Genomic DNA, 18,499 nt, shown 5'->3' with positions numbered 1-18,499 from the left:
GGCATTGATGTTGGGCGATTAGGCCTGGCTCACAGTCAGCATTTCAATTCATCCCAAAGGTGTTCGAAAGGGTTGAGGTCAGGGCTCTGTGCAGTCCAGTCAAGTTTTTCCACACCGATCTCAACAAACCATTTCTGTATGGACCTCGCTTTGTGCACGGGGGCATTGTCATGCTGAAACAGGAAAGGGCCTTCTTCCAACTTTGTGGCAACAGTTAGGGGAACAGCTTCATCTAGAATGTCATTTGTATACTGTAGTGTTAAGATTTCCCTTCACTGGAACTAAGGAGCCTAGCACAAACCATGATAAACAGCCCCAGACCGCTATTCCGCTGCAATATGCCTTCAGGCAAGTAGCGTTCTCCTTGCATCCGCCAAACCCAGATTCATCAGTCGGACTGCCAGATGGTGAAGCGTGATTCATCACTCCAGAGAGCGCGTTTCCAATTGTGGTGAGCTTTACACCACTCCAGCCGACGCTTGGCATTGCGCTTGGTGATCTAAGGCTTGTGTGTGGCTGCTCGGCCATGGAAACCCATTTCATGAAGCTCCTGACGAACAGTTATTGTGTTGACATTGCTTCCAGAGGCAGTTTTGAACTCGGTAGGGAGTGTTGCAACCGGGACAGCGGTCCCGTCCTTTGAGCTTGTGTGGCCTACCGATTTGCGGTTGAGCCGTTGTTGCTCCTAGACATTGCCACTTCACAATAGCACTTACTGTTGACCGGGGCAGTTGTAGCAGGGCAGAAATTTGACTAACTGGCTTGTTGGAAAGGTGGCATCCTACGACGGTGCCACATTGAAAGTCACTGAGCTCTTCAGTACGGGCCATTCTACTGCCAATTTCTGTCCATGGAGATTGCATGGCTGTGTGCTCGATTACACCTGTCAGCAGCGGGTGTGGCTGAAATAGCCAAATCCACTCATTTGAAGGGGTGTCCACATACTTTTGGTGATGTACTGTATGTAAGTGGGAGAACTCAGGAGGACAGGAATTGCCTGCCAAGGAATTTGGCTTCAATTGTTATGCATGGTGCCAGTGGCCCCCAATGTTGCTATGGGGACTCTTAGGGAATAATCAAGAGGAAACTGAGTGTGGACTAGAAATGACTTGGACCATAGATTTATCTATTCTAACCAGTGAGTGAAGTCATCCTCTAAAATCTTATCAAAATACTTACTTCTGAATATCTTGTTCTCCTCAGGCTGCAGTTTATGGGAAGTGTGTGACTACTTCCACCACAGGCAGACAGGAGCTGAGAAAGGACCTGTGTGTTAGTTTGATGCTCTGAAGGCTTGCTTTGTTACAGCTGAGTGGCATATTACAGGGGTTTCATTGTACATTTGATCAAATTGTCTGTTTTTGATGTATCAATTTACTTTATTATCAAATTGACTTGCAGGCCAAGAAGTATCTTCAACACAACCAGGCAATGGACCCAAAGTCCCCCCCCCCATGTTGTATCTTCAACACAACCAGGCAATGGACCCAATGTCCCCTCCATGTTCCATGAACATCATATAGTACTGTATCAGTAATGTGCTGGCAGGTGCTGAAAGACTTCTTGTCTCACCTGTTTAAAATTGGTTCCAGGGGTAATGCCAGGACAGTGTTTGGACAACACTCTTTTCAATAATGCTTTAATGCATTAATGCTGTGTACTAACATGGAGCCCACTACCGAAGACTTGTAGGACTGTTTCTTTATAATATAATGTCCTTTATGGCTCAGTTGGTAGAGCATGGCGCTTGCAACGGCAGGATTGTGGGTTTGTGTCCTGGGGTCACTGATACGTAAAAGGATGACTCATTCAATTTGGATAAAAGCGTTTGCTAAATGGAATATTGTTATGTAAATACATGTGTATGGGGTCGCTTTTGTTCATGTACACAACACACATTTTGACAACTGAATATTTTGCACATTTTCGAAAAATAAACTCTTATTCTAAAGAAGCCATGAGCAGTTATGAAGCCACTATTGATGTCCTCTCTCTGTGGAGTCCATTTCATTCTCTGTCCTTATAGTAGTTACAGCACAGTGCACCATTGTAGAAGTCAAAGCCACTGTTTCAAATGCTACAAAAACAGAGAGATGACAATTAAATTCCATAAATAAACCACCTCTACAAGTATTCCAGTATTTTGCCTTACATTGTCACTGCTAGAGAAGCCACTTCATAGGACAAATTCAGACAGGGCTAAGGACACTTACATTTACATCTCAATACAGTTACTCACTTTGGCCCATTCATTTCACTGCAAGTTACAATAAAAGGCACAAAGCAGTGGCACACACACACACAGGATATGACTAAACAAAATAACCACATTACTTTAAGTCGTGGAGAATAGAACCAGAGTTATGGATTCAGAACTCCTTTGTGGGTAAAACGTTTGGGAATTGTACATTACACTGAGTGTACAAAACATTATGGACACCGGCTTTTTCCATGACAGACTGACCAGGTGAATCCAGGTGAAAGCTATGATCCCTTATTGATGCCACTTGTTAAATCCACTTAAATCAGTGTAGATGAGACAGGTTAAAGAAGGATTTTTAAGCATTGAGACATGTATGTGTGCCATTCAGAGGGCGAATGGGCAAGAAAAAAGATTAACGTGCCTTTGAATGGGGTATGGTAGTAGGTGCCAGGCGCACCGGTTTGAGTGTGTCAAGAACTCCTATACTGCTGGGTTTTTCACACTCAACAGTTTCCTGTGTGTATCAAGAATGGCCCACCACCCAAAGGACATCCAGCCAACTTTACAACTGTGGGAAGCATCCCTCTGGGGCGCTTTTGACACCTTGTAGAGTCGAGGCTGTTGTGAGGACAAAAAGGGGGGGGGGGGTTGTTGCAACTCAATATTAGGAAGGTGTTCTTAATGTTTTGACCAGTCAGTGTAGAAATAAGGCTACACTATACAACACTACAGTAGCAATTTGTACTCATCAAAATGGAAGTCTGGTTTAAAATCGAGAGGAAAATGTAAGCAAGGAAGCTAACCGATTTATCCTTAATTAAATGTACTATGAATGTTTTCCAAAAATATGTCAAAAAAAAAGCAGCATGAGAACATTTAGCTACGTTCAGAAAATAACATATACACTATTTACAGCTCACAATAACTAACATACATTTCAAAGGGCTTAACAAAAGCACTACAGTAACAAAAACAACCACAAGTAATCTCTACAGAACCAAAACGAAAACTCCACATCACCTAGAAGTATCAAGGGATTTAAAGTGAAACGCAGCCATTGGAAAGCCGGATAGGTGGTGCATTGCTCTCTCACACACACAGGACAGAAGGAAACTTGGCATGTGGTATTGCATAGCTTAACATACATTACAGTAGATCATTGAGCTTCTTAATAAAAAAAAAACTAAAATAAGTTAATATTTACATACAAATATATTTTAAATAGATTTATGGCAGCATAATACAGCATATTATTATAGAATAGTCAACAATATATTTGATCATTGCTACAATATCTTTATCATCACTATATCTGCAATGTCTTCTGGAATCATGGAAGGAGCATGCTAAAAAAAAACATTCCTATTTGGTAGAAGAACACAGACTAGGGTCAAATGAAGACACACAGGCAGCCCAATGCTGATCTATCTTCAGCCAATAAATGGTATTTTGACCAATCAGATCTTTTGCCAATAATTGGTAAAAAGCTCAGAATTGGGTCACCTGTGTAAACGCAGCCAGAATGTTCCCTATAACAATCAATGCACCTCACACACTCACAATCCTCCTGTACTGGTCAGGTATTATGAAGACAGGTGGTAAGGCAGAGTGTGATCCATGGTACATGACTGTGTGTGGGAGTGAAAGAATGTGTGTTGTGGATAGTATGAACGTGTGTATAATGACCAACTGTACGTGTGTGTGTGTGTGTGTGTGTGTGTGTGAGAGAGAATAGGGTGTGCACATTCTAACCAACTGTATGCGAGTGTTTGTGTAAATAAAAAGGACTTGCACAGTCCAACCCAACTGTCCGTGAGTGTATGTTATACCGTATTCATGTGAGTGTATACCGTTACCCACTCCCAGTTACTCGTCTCTCTCAAGCTCAGAGGTCTGTTTTATCTGGCGTGTGTGTACCAGTGCTCCCCCGAGTAGCGGTGCCTCCAGGGCTGCATGGAGATCCCACCCCCTCATGTCCAAGAAGGGCTCCAGCCCCGGCACACCCCTCCTGGAACCCCCAGCCTCCCCTACCCCCAGGGCTCTCCTCCTCCTTCTCAGGTCCATGTCTCCTTGGTCCCTGGCCTTCTCCTGGACCTGGCCTTTGTGGGTCTTCTCTTCAACAACATCGCTGGAGTCTGACTGGACGGTCGCCCTCTCCTTCAGGTCCCGTCCACTCTTCTTCACAGCCCCTAGTTCTTCTCCTAATCCTGGTTTGACAGGTCCTGGCCCGACAGGTCCTGGCCCAGCTGCAGCCAAAGCCTGCTCCTCCCGGGCCTTGATGGCGCTCTCCAGCTGTGCCAATTTCTCCTTCTGCTCCTGGTCCTTTTTCTCCTTCTCCGCTCTCTCCATCACCTCTCTCTCTGTCTTCTCCCACTGGATCCTCTCTCGCTCCGCTCTCTCCCTCTCTGCTCGCTCCTTTTCCAGCCTCTCATTCTCTATTCCCTCCTTCTCTACTCTGGATTTTTCGATCTCCTGCTCTCTCAACAGTTTCTCCCTCCTCTCCCTATCCAACCATTCCTCCTCCACCCTCCCCTGCACCGCTCTATCAATCCTCATTTCCTCCAGTCTCGCTTTCTCTATCCTCTCCTTCACCTTGTCCACTACCTCCACCCCTCCTTTAACTACCCCGTCCTCACCTTTGGCAGGTGGCGGCTGGGCTGGTTCTACCTTAATCCCCTCTGTCACCTTCTGACCCAGCGGTACTCCCCTAGCCCCAAGCTCCCCCTCCTTAGGGGCCTCCACCTCTGCCCCTGCCACGATTGCTGCCTCAGCCAAAACGGGCCGTTTAGGGACCTCCAGAAGTACTTCTTGTTTGGCGATAACAGAGGCAACCACTTTGAAGACCTGCTCTTCTGCACTCTTCTCCACAGGGAGGACCTCATTGTGGGGCTGGATGTGAGGCTCGGCCCCTCTGGCCTGTGGCGCTCCAGCGGGCTCCCCAGGCTCCATGGTGTCTGAGGCCAGGGCAGGACCACCTTGAGCTGGGTCTTTGGGTTTGGATGCGCCCCCCTCCTCCTGGACCCCCTTCTCTGCATTGGCCTCTGGAGCTCCATCTGTCGTATTACAAAGATCATTATTTACTTTCCCTTTTAATAACCAAACAGTTGAATTACTCAACACTTAGATACACATCACAATATAAAGACAGAACACGTATGAGTGTGCACACGCTGTGCGTCTGTACCGGTCTTTCTGGGGTGCATCTCCTGGTGCTGTTCCTGTATGACAGCCAGTAGTTTCTCCTGCTGGTCCAACAGCCTCTTCTGCTGCTCCTGCTGCTCCTTTATAACCTGCAGCAGAGCAGCATGGTCCAACTGACCCTCTACATGGGGGAGACAGGGTTACAACACACCAAACACACACAGGGGGAGTCAATTACAAGTGGGTTGGGTTGAATATACCATTCATAAATCATATATTTGGAGGTATTGGAGGGAGAAAGGGTATTCGATTTATCCAGACAAACAGTATAGGGATGTGTTTAAGGGTGGGGCTAGCGAAGGGATACTCAGTCAAATGAATGTTGGGTATGGTTGCTACAAACAACAACAGTTTGGACAAGGTGTGGGGGGGGGGGGGGTCCTGTGTGAGAGGGGGTGAGGTAATTTAGAACTTGAGGGTTATGGACATTTGGGTTAGGGGGACACAGAATTAGAAAGGTGAGTGACGATGTGAATACAGGGAGTGAGAGAAACACTTTGAACACGCTAAACAAACATGAGTTATCTATCCAAAACAGAGATGTATGGATAAACCACTACTCCAATCCTTTTGTCTCTATAACAAAGAACAAATAGCAAAAACCTATACATGATCAAATACAAATCTTAGAATCAACTATTAAAGACTCCCAGATTCTCCAATTACATTTATTGAACTACAGGACAAAATACAAACCCTCCAACCCAAAAAGGTCTGTGGTGTTGATGATATCCTCAATGAAATGATAAAATATACAAACTACAAATTCCAATTGGCTATACTTAAACTTTGTAACATCATCCTCAGCTCTTGCAACTTCCGCAATATTTGGAACCAAGGACATATCACCCCAATCCATGAAAGTGGAGACAAACTTGACCCCAATAACTTCCGTGGGATATGCGTCAACAGCAAACTTGGGAAAATCTACTGCATCATCAACAGAAGACATTTCCTCAGTGAAAACAAAGTACTGAGAAATTGTCAAATTGGCTTTTTACCAAATAACAGACCACGTATTCACCCTGCACACCCTAATTGACAAACAAACCAAAACGAATGCAAAGTCTTCCCATGCTTTCTTGATTTAAAAAAAGCTTAACACAATTTGGCATGAGGGTCTGCTATTCAAATTGATGGAAAGTGGTGTTGAGGGAGAAAAATACAACAGTGAGCGCTTAAAATGGGCAAAAAAAACACATTTCTTTCCACAGGGCTGTGGGGTGATTCAGGGATGTGCAGTACCAGTCAAAAGTTTAGACACACCTACTCAATCAAGGGTTTTTCTTTATTTTGACTATTTTCTACATTATATAATAATAGTGAAGACATCAAAACTATGAAATAACACACGGAATCATATAGTAACCAAAAACATGTTAAACAAATCCAAATGTATTTGAGATTTGAGATTCTTCAAAGTTTCGATGACAACAGCTTTGCACACACTTGGCATTCTCTCAACCAGCTTCATGAGGAATTATTTTCTAATAGTCTTGAAGGAGTTCCCACATATGCTGAGTACTTGTTGGCTGTTTTTCCTTCACTCTGCGGTCCAACTCATCCCAAACCATATCAATTTGGGTTGAAATCGGGTGATTGCGGAGGCCAGGTCATCTGATGCAGCACTCCATCACTCTCCTTCTTGATCAAATAGCCCTTACATAGCCTGGAGGTGCATTTTGGGTCATTGTCTTGTTGAAAAACAAATTATAGTCCCACTAAGCGCAAACCAGATGGGGTGACATATCACTGCAGAATGCTGTGGTAGCCATGCTGGTTAAGTGTGCCTTCAATTCTAAATAAATCAGACAGTGTCACGAGCAAAGCACCCCCCAAACCATCACAACTCCTCCTCCATGCTTCACGGTGGGAACCACACATGCGGAGATCATCCAATCACCTACTCTACGTCTCAAAGACACGGATGTTGGATCAGATCAAAGGACAGATTTCCACCGGTCTCATGTCCATTTCTCGTGTTTCTTGGCCCAAGCAAGTCTCTTCTTATTATTGGTGCCCTTTAGTAGTAGTTTATTTGAAGCAATTCAACCATGAAGGCCTGATTCACTCAGTCTCCTCTGAACAGATGATGTTGAGATGTTTATTTGGGCTGTAATCTGAGGTGCAGTTAACTCTAATGAATTTATCCTCTCCAGCAGAGGGAACTCTGGGTCTTCCTTTCCTGTGGTGGATTATTAAACATAAGAATGAGTGTGAGGTGTTGTCAGAACCCAGCTTGTGAGAAGTGACAGAGAGCTCTTATAGGACCAGGGTCCAAATAATAATAATCAATCATTTTGCTCTTTATTTAGCAATCTTACATATAAAACCTTAAATTGTTCATCAAAAATTGTGAATAACTCACCACAGGTTAATGACAAGGATGTGCTCAAAAGGATTCACATAACTCTGCAATGTTGGGTTGTATTGGAGAGAGTCTGTCTTATATCATTTTCCACACACAGTCTGTGCCTGTATTTAGTTTTCATGCTAGTGATTAGAGGTCGACTGATTAATCGGAATGGCCGATTAATTAGGGCTGATTTCAAGTTTTCATAACAATCGGTAATCTGCACACCGATTATGGCCGATTACATTGCACTCTACGAGGAGACTGCGTGGCAGGCTGACTACCTGTTATGCAAGTGCAGCAAGGAGCCAAGGTAAGTTGCTAGCTAGCATTAAACATATCTTATAAAAAAACAATCAATCTTAACATAATCACTAGTTAACTACACATGGTTGATGATATTACTAGTTTATCTAGCTTGTCCTGCGTTTCATATAATCGATGCAGTGCCTGTTAATTTATCATTAAATCACAGGCTACTTCGCCAAACTGGTGATTTAACAAGCGCATTCACGAAAAAAGCACTGTCGTTGCACCAATGTACCTAACCATAAACATCAATGCCTTTCTTAAAACCAATACACAAGTACAATGGGGAGAACAAGTATTTGATACACTGCCAATTTTGCAGGTTTTCCTACTTACAAAGCATGTAGAGGTCTGTAATTTTTATCATAGGTACACTTCAACTGTGAGAGACGGAATCTAAAAGAAAAATCCAGAAAATCACATTGTATGATTTTTAAGTAATTCATTTGCATTTTATTGCATGACATAAGTATTTGATACATCAGAAAAGCAGAACTTAATATTTGGTACAGAAACTTTTGTTTTCAATTACAGAGATCATACATTTTCTGTAGTTCTTGACCAGGTTTGCACACACTGCAGCAGGGATTTTGGCCCACTCCTCCATACAGACCTTCTCCAGATCCTTCAGGTTTCGGGGCTGTCGCTGGGCAATACAGACTTTCAGCTCCCTCCAAATATATTCTATTGGGTTCAGGTCTGGAGACTGGCTAAGCCTCTCCAGGACCTTGAGATGATTCTTACGGAGCCACTCCTTAGTTCCCCTGGCTGTGTGTTTCGGGTCGTTGTCATGCTGGAAGACCCAGCCACGACCCATCTTCAATGCTCTCACTGAGGGAAGGAGGTTGTTGGCCAAGATCTCTCGATACATGGCCCTATCCATCCTCCCCTCAATACGGTGCAGTCATCCTGTCCCCTTTGCAGAAAAGCATCCCAAAGAATGATGTTTCCACCTCCATGCTCCACGGTTGGGATTGTGTTCTTGGGGTTGTACTCATCCTTCTTCTTCCTCCTAATACGGCAAGTGGAGTTTAGACTAAAAAGCTCAATTTTTGTCTCATCAGACCACATGACCTTCTCCCATTCCTCCTCTGGATCATCCAGATGGTCATTGGCAAACTTCAGATGGGCCTGGACATGCGCTGGCTTGATCAGGGGGACCTTGCGTGCACTGCAGGATTTTAATCCATGACGGCGTAGTGTGTTACTAATGGTTTTCTTTGAGACTGTGGTCCCAGCTCTCTTCAGGTCATTGACCAGGTCCTGCCATGTATTTCTGGGCTGATCCCTCACCTTCCTCATGATCATTGATGCCCCACGAGGTGAGATCTTGTATGGAGCCCCAGGCCGAGGGTGATTGACCGTCATCTTGAACTTCTTCCATTTTCTAATAATTGCGCCAACAGTTGTTGCCTTCTCACCAAGCTGCTTGCTTATTGTCATGTAGCCTATCCCAGCCTTGTGCAGGTCTACAATTGTATCCCTGATATTCTTACACAGCTCTCTGGTCTTGGCCATTGTGGAGAGGTTGGAGTCTGTTTGATTGAGTGTATGGACAGGTGTCTTTTATACAGGTAACGAGTTCAAACAGGTGCAGTTAATACACGTAATGAGTGGAGAACAGGAGGGCTTCTTAAAGAAAAACGAACAGGTCTGTGAGAGCCGGAATTCTTACTGGTTGGTAGGTGATCAAATACTTATGTCATGCAATAAAATGCTAATTAATTACTTAAAAATCATACAATGTGATTTTCTGGATTTTTGTTTTAGATTCCGTCTCTCACAGTTGAAGTGTACCTATGATAAAAATTACAGACCTCTACATGCTTTGTAAGTAGGAAAACCTGCAAAATCGGCAGTGTATCAAATACTTGTTCTCCCCACTGTATATATTTTTACACCTGCATATTTAGTTAATATTGCTTGCTAACATGAATTTCTTTTAACTAGGGAAATTGGGTCACTTCTCTTGCGTTCTGTGCAAGCAGAGTCAGGGTATATGCAGCAGTTTGGGCCGCCTGACTCGTTGCGAACTGTGTGAAGACCATTTCTTACTAACAAAGACCGTAATTAATTTGTCAGAATTGTACATAATTATGACATAACATTGAAGGTTGTGCAATGTAACAGCAATATTTAGACTTAGGGATGCCACCCGTTAGATAAAATACGGAACGGTTCCATATTTCACTGAAAGAATAAACTTTTTGTTTTCGAAATGACAGTTTCCGGATTTGACCATATTAATGACCCAAGGCTCGTATTTCTGTGTGTTATTATAAGTAAGTCTATGATTTGACAGAGCAGTCTGAGGGATGGTAGGCAGCAGCAGGCTCGTAAGCATTCATTCAAACAGCACTTTCCTGCATTTGTCATCAGCTCTTCGCTGTGCTTCAAGCATTGCACTGTTTATGACTTCAAGCCTATCAACTCCCGAGATTAGGCTGGCAATATTAAAGTACCTATTAGAACATCCAAAAGTCAAAGGTATATGAAATACAAATGGTATAGAGAGAAATAGTTCTATAATAACTACAACCTAAAACTTCTTACCTGGGCATATTAAAGACTCATGTTAAAAGGAACCACCAGCTTTCATATGTTCTCATGTTCTGAGCAAGGAACTTAAACATTAGCTTTTTTACATGGCACATATTGCACTTTTACTTTCTTCTCCAACACTTGTTTTTTGCATTATTTAAACCAAATTGAACATGTTTCATTATTTATTTGAGACTAAATTGATTTTATTGATGCATTACATTAAGTTCAAATAAGTGTTAATTCAGTATTGTTGTAATTGTCATTATTACAAATATATATTTTAAAAAATAAAATAAAAATAGGCCGATTAATCGGTATAGGGTTTTTTGTCCTCCAATAATCGGTATCGGTGTTGAAAAATCATAGTCGGTTGACCTCTACTAGTGATGGCAGAGAATCCACTCTCACTTACAGTTGAAGTCGGAAGTTTACATACACCTTAGCCAAATACATTTAAACTCAGTTTTCATAATTCCTGACATTTTATCGTTGTAAAAATTAATATCACCACTTTATTTTAAAAATGTGAAATGTCAGAATAATAGTAGAGAGAGTGATTAATTTCAGCTTTTATTTCTTTCATCACATTCCCAGTGGGTCATAAATGTACATACACTCAATTAGTATGGTAGCATTTCCTCAAAATTGTTTAACTTGGGTCAAACGTTTCGGGTAGCCTTCCACAAGCGTCCCACAATATGTTGGGTGAATATTGGCCCATTCCTCCTGACAGAGATGGTGTAACTGAGTTAGGTTTGTAGGCCTCCTTGCCCGCACAGGCTTTTTCAATTCTGCCCACAGATTTTCTATGGGATTGAGGTCAGGGCTTTGTGATGGCCACTCCAATACCTTGACGTTGTTGTCCTTAAGCCATTTTGCCACAACTGTGGAAGTATGCTTGGGGTCATTGTCCATTTGGAAGACCCATTTGCGACCACGCTTTAACTTCCTGACATGTTGCTTCAAAATATTCACATAATTTTCCTACCTCATGATGCCATCTATTTTGTTTAGTGCACCAGTCCCTTCTGCAGCAAAGCACCCCCACAACATGACGCTGCCACCCCCGTGCTTCACGGTTGGGATGGTGTTCTTCGGCTTGCAAGCCTCCCCCTTTTTCCTCCAAACAGTAACGATGGTCATTATAGCCAAACAGTTCTATTTTTGTTTCATCAGACCAGAGAACATTTCTCCAAAAAGTACGATCTTTGTCCACATGTGCAGTTGCAAACCGTAGTCTGGCTTTTTTATGATGGGTTTGGAGCAGTGGCTTCTTCCTTGCTGAGCGGCCTTTCAGGTTATGTCGATATAGGACTTGTTTTGCTGTGGATATAGATACTTTTGTACCTGTTTCCGTCAGCATCTTCACAAGGTCCTTTGCTGTTTTTCTGGGATTGATTTGCACTTTCGTACCAAAGTACGTTCATCTCTAGGAGACAGAACGCGTCTCCTTCCTGAGCGGTATAACTGCTGCGTGGTCTCTTGGTGTTTATACTTGCGTACTATTGTTTGTACAGATGAACGTGGTACCTACAGGCGTTTTGAAATTGCTTCTAAGGATGAACTAGAATAGTGGAGGTCTACAATTGTTTTTCTGAGGTCTTGGCTGATTTCTGTAGATTTTCCCATGTCGTCAAGCAAATAGGCACTGAGTTTGAAGGTAGGCCTTGAAATACATCCACTGGTACACCTCCCATTGACTCAAATGATGTCGATTAGCCTTCTGGAATTTTCCAAGCTGTTTAAAGGCACAGTCAACTTAGTGTATGTAAACTTCTGACCCACTGGAATTGTGATACAGTGAATTATAAGTGAAATAATCTGTCTGTAAACAATTGTTGGGAAAAGTACTTGTGCCATGCACAAAGTAGATATCCTAACCGACTTGCCAAAACCATAGTTTGTTAACAAGAAATTTGTGGAGTGGTTGAAAACCGAGTTTTAATGACTCCAACTTAAGTGTATGTAAACTTCCGACTTCAACTGTAGGTACATGGTTGCAAAGGGCATCAGTGCCTTAACAGCGCAATTTGCCAAGGCAGGAAGGATACTCTGAGCGCAGCTCGATCCAGAAATCTGTCAGTGGCTTCTGATTAAAATCAGTTCTCACAGAACCGCTTGTTGCAATTTTGATGAGGCTCTCTTCTTCAGATATAAGTAAGCGGACTGGAGGCAGGGCATGAAAGGGCTAACAAATCTAGTTGTTGGTGTCATCTGTTTTGGGAAAGTACCTGCGTAATTACGCAACCAACTCACTCAGGTGGTTCGCTATATCAAATGTGACATTGTCCGTAAGCTTGAGTTCATTTGCACACAAAATATGATACAATGATGGAAAGATCTGTGTGTTGTCCTTGTTAATGCAGACAGAAAGGAGCTCCAACTTCTTAATCATAGCCTCAATGTTGTCCCGCACACTGAATATAGTTGCGGAGAGTCCCTTTAAATCCTTGATTCAGGTCATTCAGGTGAGAAAAAAAACACCCAGTCGTGTGAAAAACTCGTCATCATGCTAGCAGTCAGTCAAGTAAAAATTATTGTCAGTAAATAAAACTTGACACTTGTCTCCCAATTTTTTTTTAAACTTGTCAATACTTTGCCCCTTGATAATCAGCACACTTCTATTTGTTGTAAAAGCGTTACATGGTCGTTGCCCATATCATTGCATAGTGCAGAAAATACATGAGAGTTCAGGGGTCTTGCGTTAACAAAGTTAACCATTTTCACTGTAGTGTCCAAAACGTCTTTCAAACGGTCAGGCATTCCTATGGCAGCAAGAGCCTCTTGGTGGATGCTGCAGTGTACCCAAGTGGCATAGGGAGCAACTGCTTGCATGTGCATTACCACTGCACTATATCTCTCTCTTTTGCGCCATCATAGAATTCACTGGCTTGTATGCGAAGCAGTAATTGTTTCAAAACATCTCCTGCCATGTCACTGAAGCGTCATGAAACAGTGTTGTTTGATTAAGATATTGTCTGTATAGGTTTTTTGGGCCTTTTCCCCCAGCATTGTCCCAGCCATATCCGCAGTAGCAGGAATAATTAAGTCCTCCACAATAGTATGGGGCTTGTCTGTCCTAGCCACTCAGTAGCTCACCATATAAGAGACTTCTAGCCCCTTCTTATTAATGGTATCTGTTGCTTTTACACGTCTTACTTCTCGAAAGTCGTCTTAATTCTCGCTCAAATAACTCCTGTGGCTTATTTTCCAAATTGGCATGTTTTGTTTCTAAATGTCTGCGCAACAGTGAAAGTTTCATCGAGTTGTGAGATAGTACTTTTGCACACATAACACACTGTGGCTGATGAAAGGCACTACTCCCAATATAAGTGAACCCCAAATCAATGTAGTTCTCATCATATTTGCGCCTCTTCGATGGTTCAACGTCCCCGTCTGTTGTTCGGTGCTTTCCCTGGTAAGGGGGCAGTAGCTCTTTGGCTGCATCAGATTCACAACCCTCAGTGTCCATGCTAGCTGGGCTAACAACAAATGTAGAATTACTGATGCTAGCATTGAATCTGCTCGTGGAAGCAGAACAACTTGTGTCGTCGACAGGTGCAGGTGAAGTACTGCTGGTAGTAGCAGTATGATGTCCTAGTAGTAGTAGCAGTATGATGTCCTAGTAGTAGTAGCAGTACTACCAGTAGAGCTGGTATGTGTCTCTATGGACACATCTATCAATTGTCGAGCAAACGGAATGAGCAGCAGCTACATTTGGCTACATACGGACCGTTAATGGAATTCCCGCAAGAGAGTAACGGGTAATGTGATTGGATGTTAATAATTTGACTAAGCTACCTGTATTTGACATTGTGTTGTTATTTCGCTGAACACTAGATGGTTTCATTTTATTTTTGGCAGTGAAACGAAGCTACTCGGGCGAGAAAAAAAAAACTCACCCAAATGTATAGGCCCATTTTGAAATATAAATGTTATTTAAAAAATACATGTGAATCACATTTTTATTTGACGTACCCCCGACGGCATTGCACGTAGTACCCCAGTTTGGGAATACCTGCCCTAGAGCACACAACAAACTATACATACCTCGGCCTAAACATCAGCGCCACAGGTAACTTCTACAGAGCTGTGAACGATCTGAGATACAAGGCAAGAAGGGCCTTCTACGCCATCAAAAGGAACATAATAACATTCGACAAACCAATTAGGATCTGGCTAAAAATACTTGAATCAGTTATAGAACCCATTGCCCTTTATGGTTGTGAGGTCTGGGATCCGCTCACCAACCAAGAATTCACAAAATGGAACAAAACACCAAATTTAGACTCTGAATGCAAAAATCTGAAAAAATATCCTCTGTGTACAATGTAAAACACCAAATGCATGCAGAGCAGATTTAGGCTGATACCAGCTAACTTACACAATTCAGAAAAGTGCCGTTAAGTTCTACAACCACCTAAAAGGAAGCGATTCCCAAACCTTCCATAACAAGTAGAGAGAACGACAGAGCGACAGAAGACATGAGTTCATACCTGCAACCAGCTTTTTTATCACTGTAACAGGAGCCAGTATACAGGAAAAGAAAGGAGAGAGACAAGAGTTAGAGGAGAGAAACCAAAAACCTGATGTGGAGTATCCTGAGTGAATCAACCCAAGTCTGTCTGTCTGTCTGTCTGCCCTGGTCTGTCTGTCAGTCTGCCCTGGTCTGTCTGTCTACCTTGGTCTGGTCTGTCTGTCTACCTTGGTCTGGTCTGTCTGTCTACCTTGGTCTGGTCTGTCTGTCTACCTTGGTCTGGTCTGTCTGTCTACCTTGGTCTGGTCTGTCTGTCTACCTTGGTCTGGTCTGTCTGTCTACCCTGGTCTGGTCTGTCTGTCTACCCTGGTCTGGTCTGTCTGTCTACCCTGGTCTGGTCTGTCTGTCTACCCTGGTCTGGTCTGTCTGTCTACCCTGGTCTGGTCTGTCTTGTCTGTGAACTGTTAACCCTGGTGCTTGTTCTGTACTTCAATCCTACTCTTATTTTTCTTTCTTTAATTTTGCTTATCCTTAGTGCAATTTCCACTACTTTACCATCCATCTTATCCTCCACTCCTCTCTCCTTAACTTCTGGAACAGCAGCCCCCTCTGCTGCCAAGGGAACCACTGCTTCAGCAACTGGGGCCGCCGGCTCACCTAAACCACATGGTCAAAGGCCAGGTGTCCAACACATCTACAGCCAATCAAATCACGAGAGCATCTGAAATGATTGAATGTTCTGGACAAAGACCAGTCATACTCACGTTTCCCAGCAACCTCTGGGGCTTTGGCCGCATCAACCAGCGCCTGCTCAGCCACCACATCCTTCCCAACAAGCACCTCTTTCATTGGGGCAATTTTCTCCACTTGCTTTAGGGGTGGGACTTCCTGTTTCTTCCCCGCCCCCGGGTCAGGCTTCTCCAGCACCACATTGGACTGCACCTCGGCTCCTCCCACTTCCACTTCCTCCTTTTTCACCAACAAAGAAAGTTTCTCCTCCTCCTCTCCTCCCTCTTTATTCTTCACCTCTTCCTGGTCCGCCACTCCCTGACCCTCAGACTCTTCTCCTCCCGCAGCAGGTTGGTTCTCCTCCTCCAGCTCTGCGTCATTCTTCCTCTTCTCTATCTGGACCTCATCATGGGGGATGGGCGGCTCATGCCGATGGGCCTCCCCGTCAGGTACCGCCACACCTGGAGGAGGGGGAATACACACAGCTATAACACATGGAGTTTCAGGTGTTGCTGTAAATAGTATTCTGACAAACAACCCATCACTAATAGATGATTGCTTTTCTTCTATGTTCTAGTCTAGTGGATTCCCCCTGGTTCTATAGCGTTCCCCCTGGTTCTATAGCGTTCCCCCTGGTTCTATAGCGTTCCCCCTGGTTCTAAAGGGTTCCCCCTGGTTCTAAAGGGTTCCCCCTGGTTCTAAAGGGTTCCCCCTGGTTCTGTACCTGCATCAGGGCGGTCCAGCTGCACTTCCTCCTCCTCTTTCCTGTCTGGAACTCCTTGTTCAGGTCCTTTGATCTGGGGGGCTTGTTCCTGCTGTCTCTCTACTGGACGGACTGGCTCTAAAGCAGCAGGGGCCTTATGCCTCTCCACCAACACAGGCTTCACCTCAAGCTGTTTCGCTACCACCGGATTCTCTACTGCTGGGAAGGAACAATTTGTTTGTATGTGTAAGAGCCACTAGATGGCAGCAGAAATCTAAGCTATAAAGAGATGCAACACTAATACATCTCTAATACGGACCTACAATACAACCTAAGAGAATGAGAAGGGGACAGAGAAGACAGACAGCGACAGAGAGCGAGAGAGACAGCGAGCGAGAGAGACAGCGAGCGAGAGAGACAGCGAGCGAGACAGACAGCGAGCGAGAGAGACAGCGAGCGAGACAGACAGCAGCAGTCAGGCTTCTCCAGCACCTCATTGGACTGCACCTCAGCTCCTCCCACTTCCCAAGACAGTGAGCGAGCGACACAGTGAGCGAGCGAGACAGACAGACAGCGAGCGAGACAGACAGCGAGCGAGACAGGACAGCGAGCGAGACAGACAGACAGCGAGCGAGACATGACAGCGAGCGAGCGAGACAGGACGGACAGCGAGCGAGACAGACAGACAGCGAGCAAGACAGACAGACAGCGAGCGAGACAGACAGACAGCGAGCGAGACAGACAGACAGCGAGCGAGACAGACAGACAGCGAGCGAGACAGACAGACAGCGAGCGAGACAGACAGACAGCGAGCGAGACAGACAGACAGCGAGCGAGACAGACAGCGAGCGAGACAGACAGCGAGCGAGCGAGACAGACAGTGAGCGAGACAGACAGACAGACAGCGAGCGAGACAGACAGACAGCGAGCGAGACAGACAGACAGCGAGCGAGACAGACAGACAGCGAGCGAGACAGACAGACAGACAGCGAGCGAGACAGACAGACAGACAGACAGCGAGCGAGACAGACAGACAGCGAGCGAGACAGAGAGACAGCGAGCGAGCGAGACAGGACAGACAGCGAGCGAGCGAGACAGGACAGACAGCGAGCGAGCGAGACAGACAGACACACAGCGAGCGAGACAGACAGACAGCGAGCGAGACAGACAGACAGCGAGACAGACAGACAGACAGCGAGCGACACAGACAGACAGCGAGCGAGACAGACAGACAGCGAGACAGCGAGACAGACAGCGAGACAGACAGACAGACAGCGAGCGAGACAGACAGACAGCGAGCGAGACAGACAGCGAGCGAGACAGACAGACAGCGAGACAGACAGACAGCGAGCAAGACAGACAGACAGACAGCGAGCGAGACAGACAGACAGCGAGCGAGACAGACAGCGAGCGAGCGAGACAGGACAGACAGACAGACAGCGAGCGAGACAGACAGGCAGCGAGCGAGACAGACAGGCAGCGAGCGAGACAGACAGACAGCGAGCGAGACAGGACAGCGAGCGAGCGAGACAGACAGACAGCGAGCGAGACAGACAGACAGCGAGCGAGACAGGACAGCGAGCGAGCGAGACAGGACAGACAGCGAGCGAGAGAGACAGGACAGACAGACAGCGAGCGAGACAGACAGCGAGCGAGACAGACAGACAGCGAGCGAGACAGACAGACAGCGAGCGAGACAGACAGACAGCGAGCGAGACAGACAGACAGCAAGCGAGACAGAGAGCGAGCGAGACAGACAGACAGCGAGCGAGACAGACAGACAGCGAGCGAGACAGACAGCGAGCGAGACAGACAGACAGCGAGCGAGACAGACAGACAGCGAGCGAGACAGACAGACAGCGAGACAGACAGACAGCGAGCGAGACAGACAGCGAGCGAGACAGACAGACAGCGAGCGAGACAGACAGACAGACAGCGAGCGAGACAGACAGACAGCGAGCGAGACAGACAGCGAGCGAG

General features: G+C 45.0%; 1 protein-coding gene across 2 annotated transcripts in view; it reads right to left on the bottom strand.

Moving 5' to 3' along the window:
* Nucleotides 1-1,358: 1,358 nt before the first annotated feature.
* The window catches only part of LOC139381646 (putative sodium-coupled neutral amino acid transporter 10), a 51,884-nt gene continuing 34,743 nt past the window's right edge, over nucleotides 1,359-18,499 (bottom strand). For both annotated transcript variants that reach the window (XM_071125326.1, XM_071125327.1), the window contains exons 12-15: nucleotides 16,541-16,735; nucleotides 15,852-16,277; nucleotides 5,388-5,525; nucleotides 1,359-5,256 (exon numbers count right to left, since the gene is read on the bottom strand). In XM_071125326.1, the coding sequence (XP_070981427.1) occupies nucleotides 4,070-5,256; nucleotides 5,388-5,525; nucleotides 15,852-16,277; nucleotides 16,541-16,735 (1,946 nt within the window). In that variant the 3' untranslated portion in view covers nucleotides 1,359-4,069. The remainder of the gene's footprint in view (nucleotides 5,257-5,387; nucleotides 5,526-15,851; nucleotides 16,278-16,540; nucleotides 16,736-18,499) is intronic.

Source organism: Oncorhynchus clarkii, chromosome 23 (assembly GCF_045791955.1).
Source record: "Oncorhynchus clarkii lewisi isolate Uvic-CL-2024 chromosome 23, UVic_Ocla_1.0, whole genome shotgun sequence".
NCBI classification, from domain to species: Eukaryota; Metazoa; Chordata; class Actinopteri; order Salmoniformes; family Salmonidae; genus Oncorhynchus; species Oncorhynchus clarkii.
The sequence above is the reverse complement of the archived record's forward strand: the minus strand, read 5'-3'. Positions and strand labels throughout refer to the sequence as shown.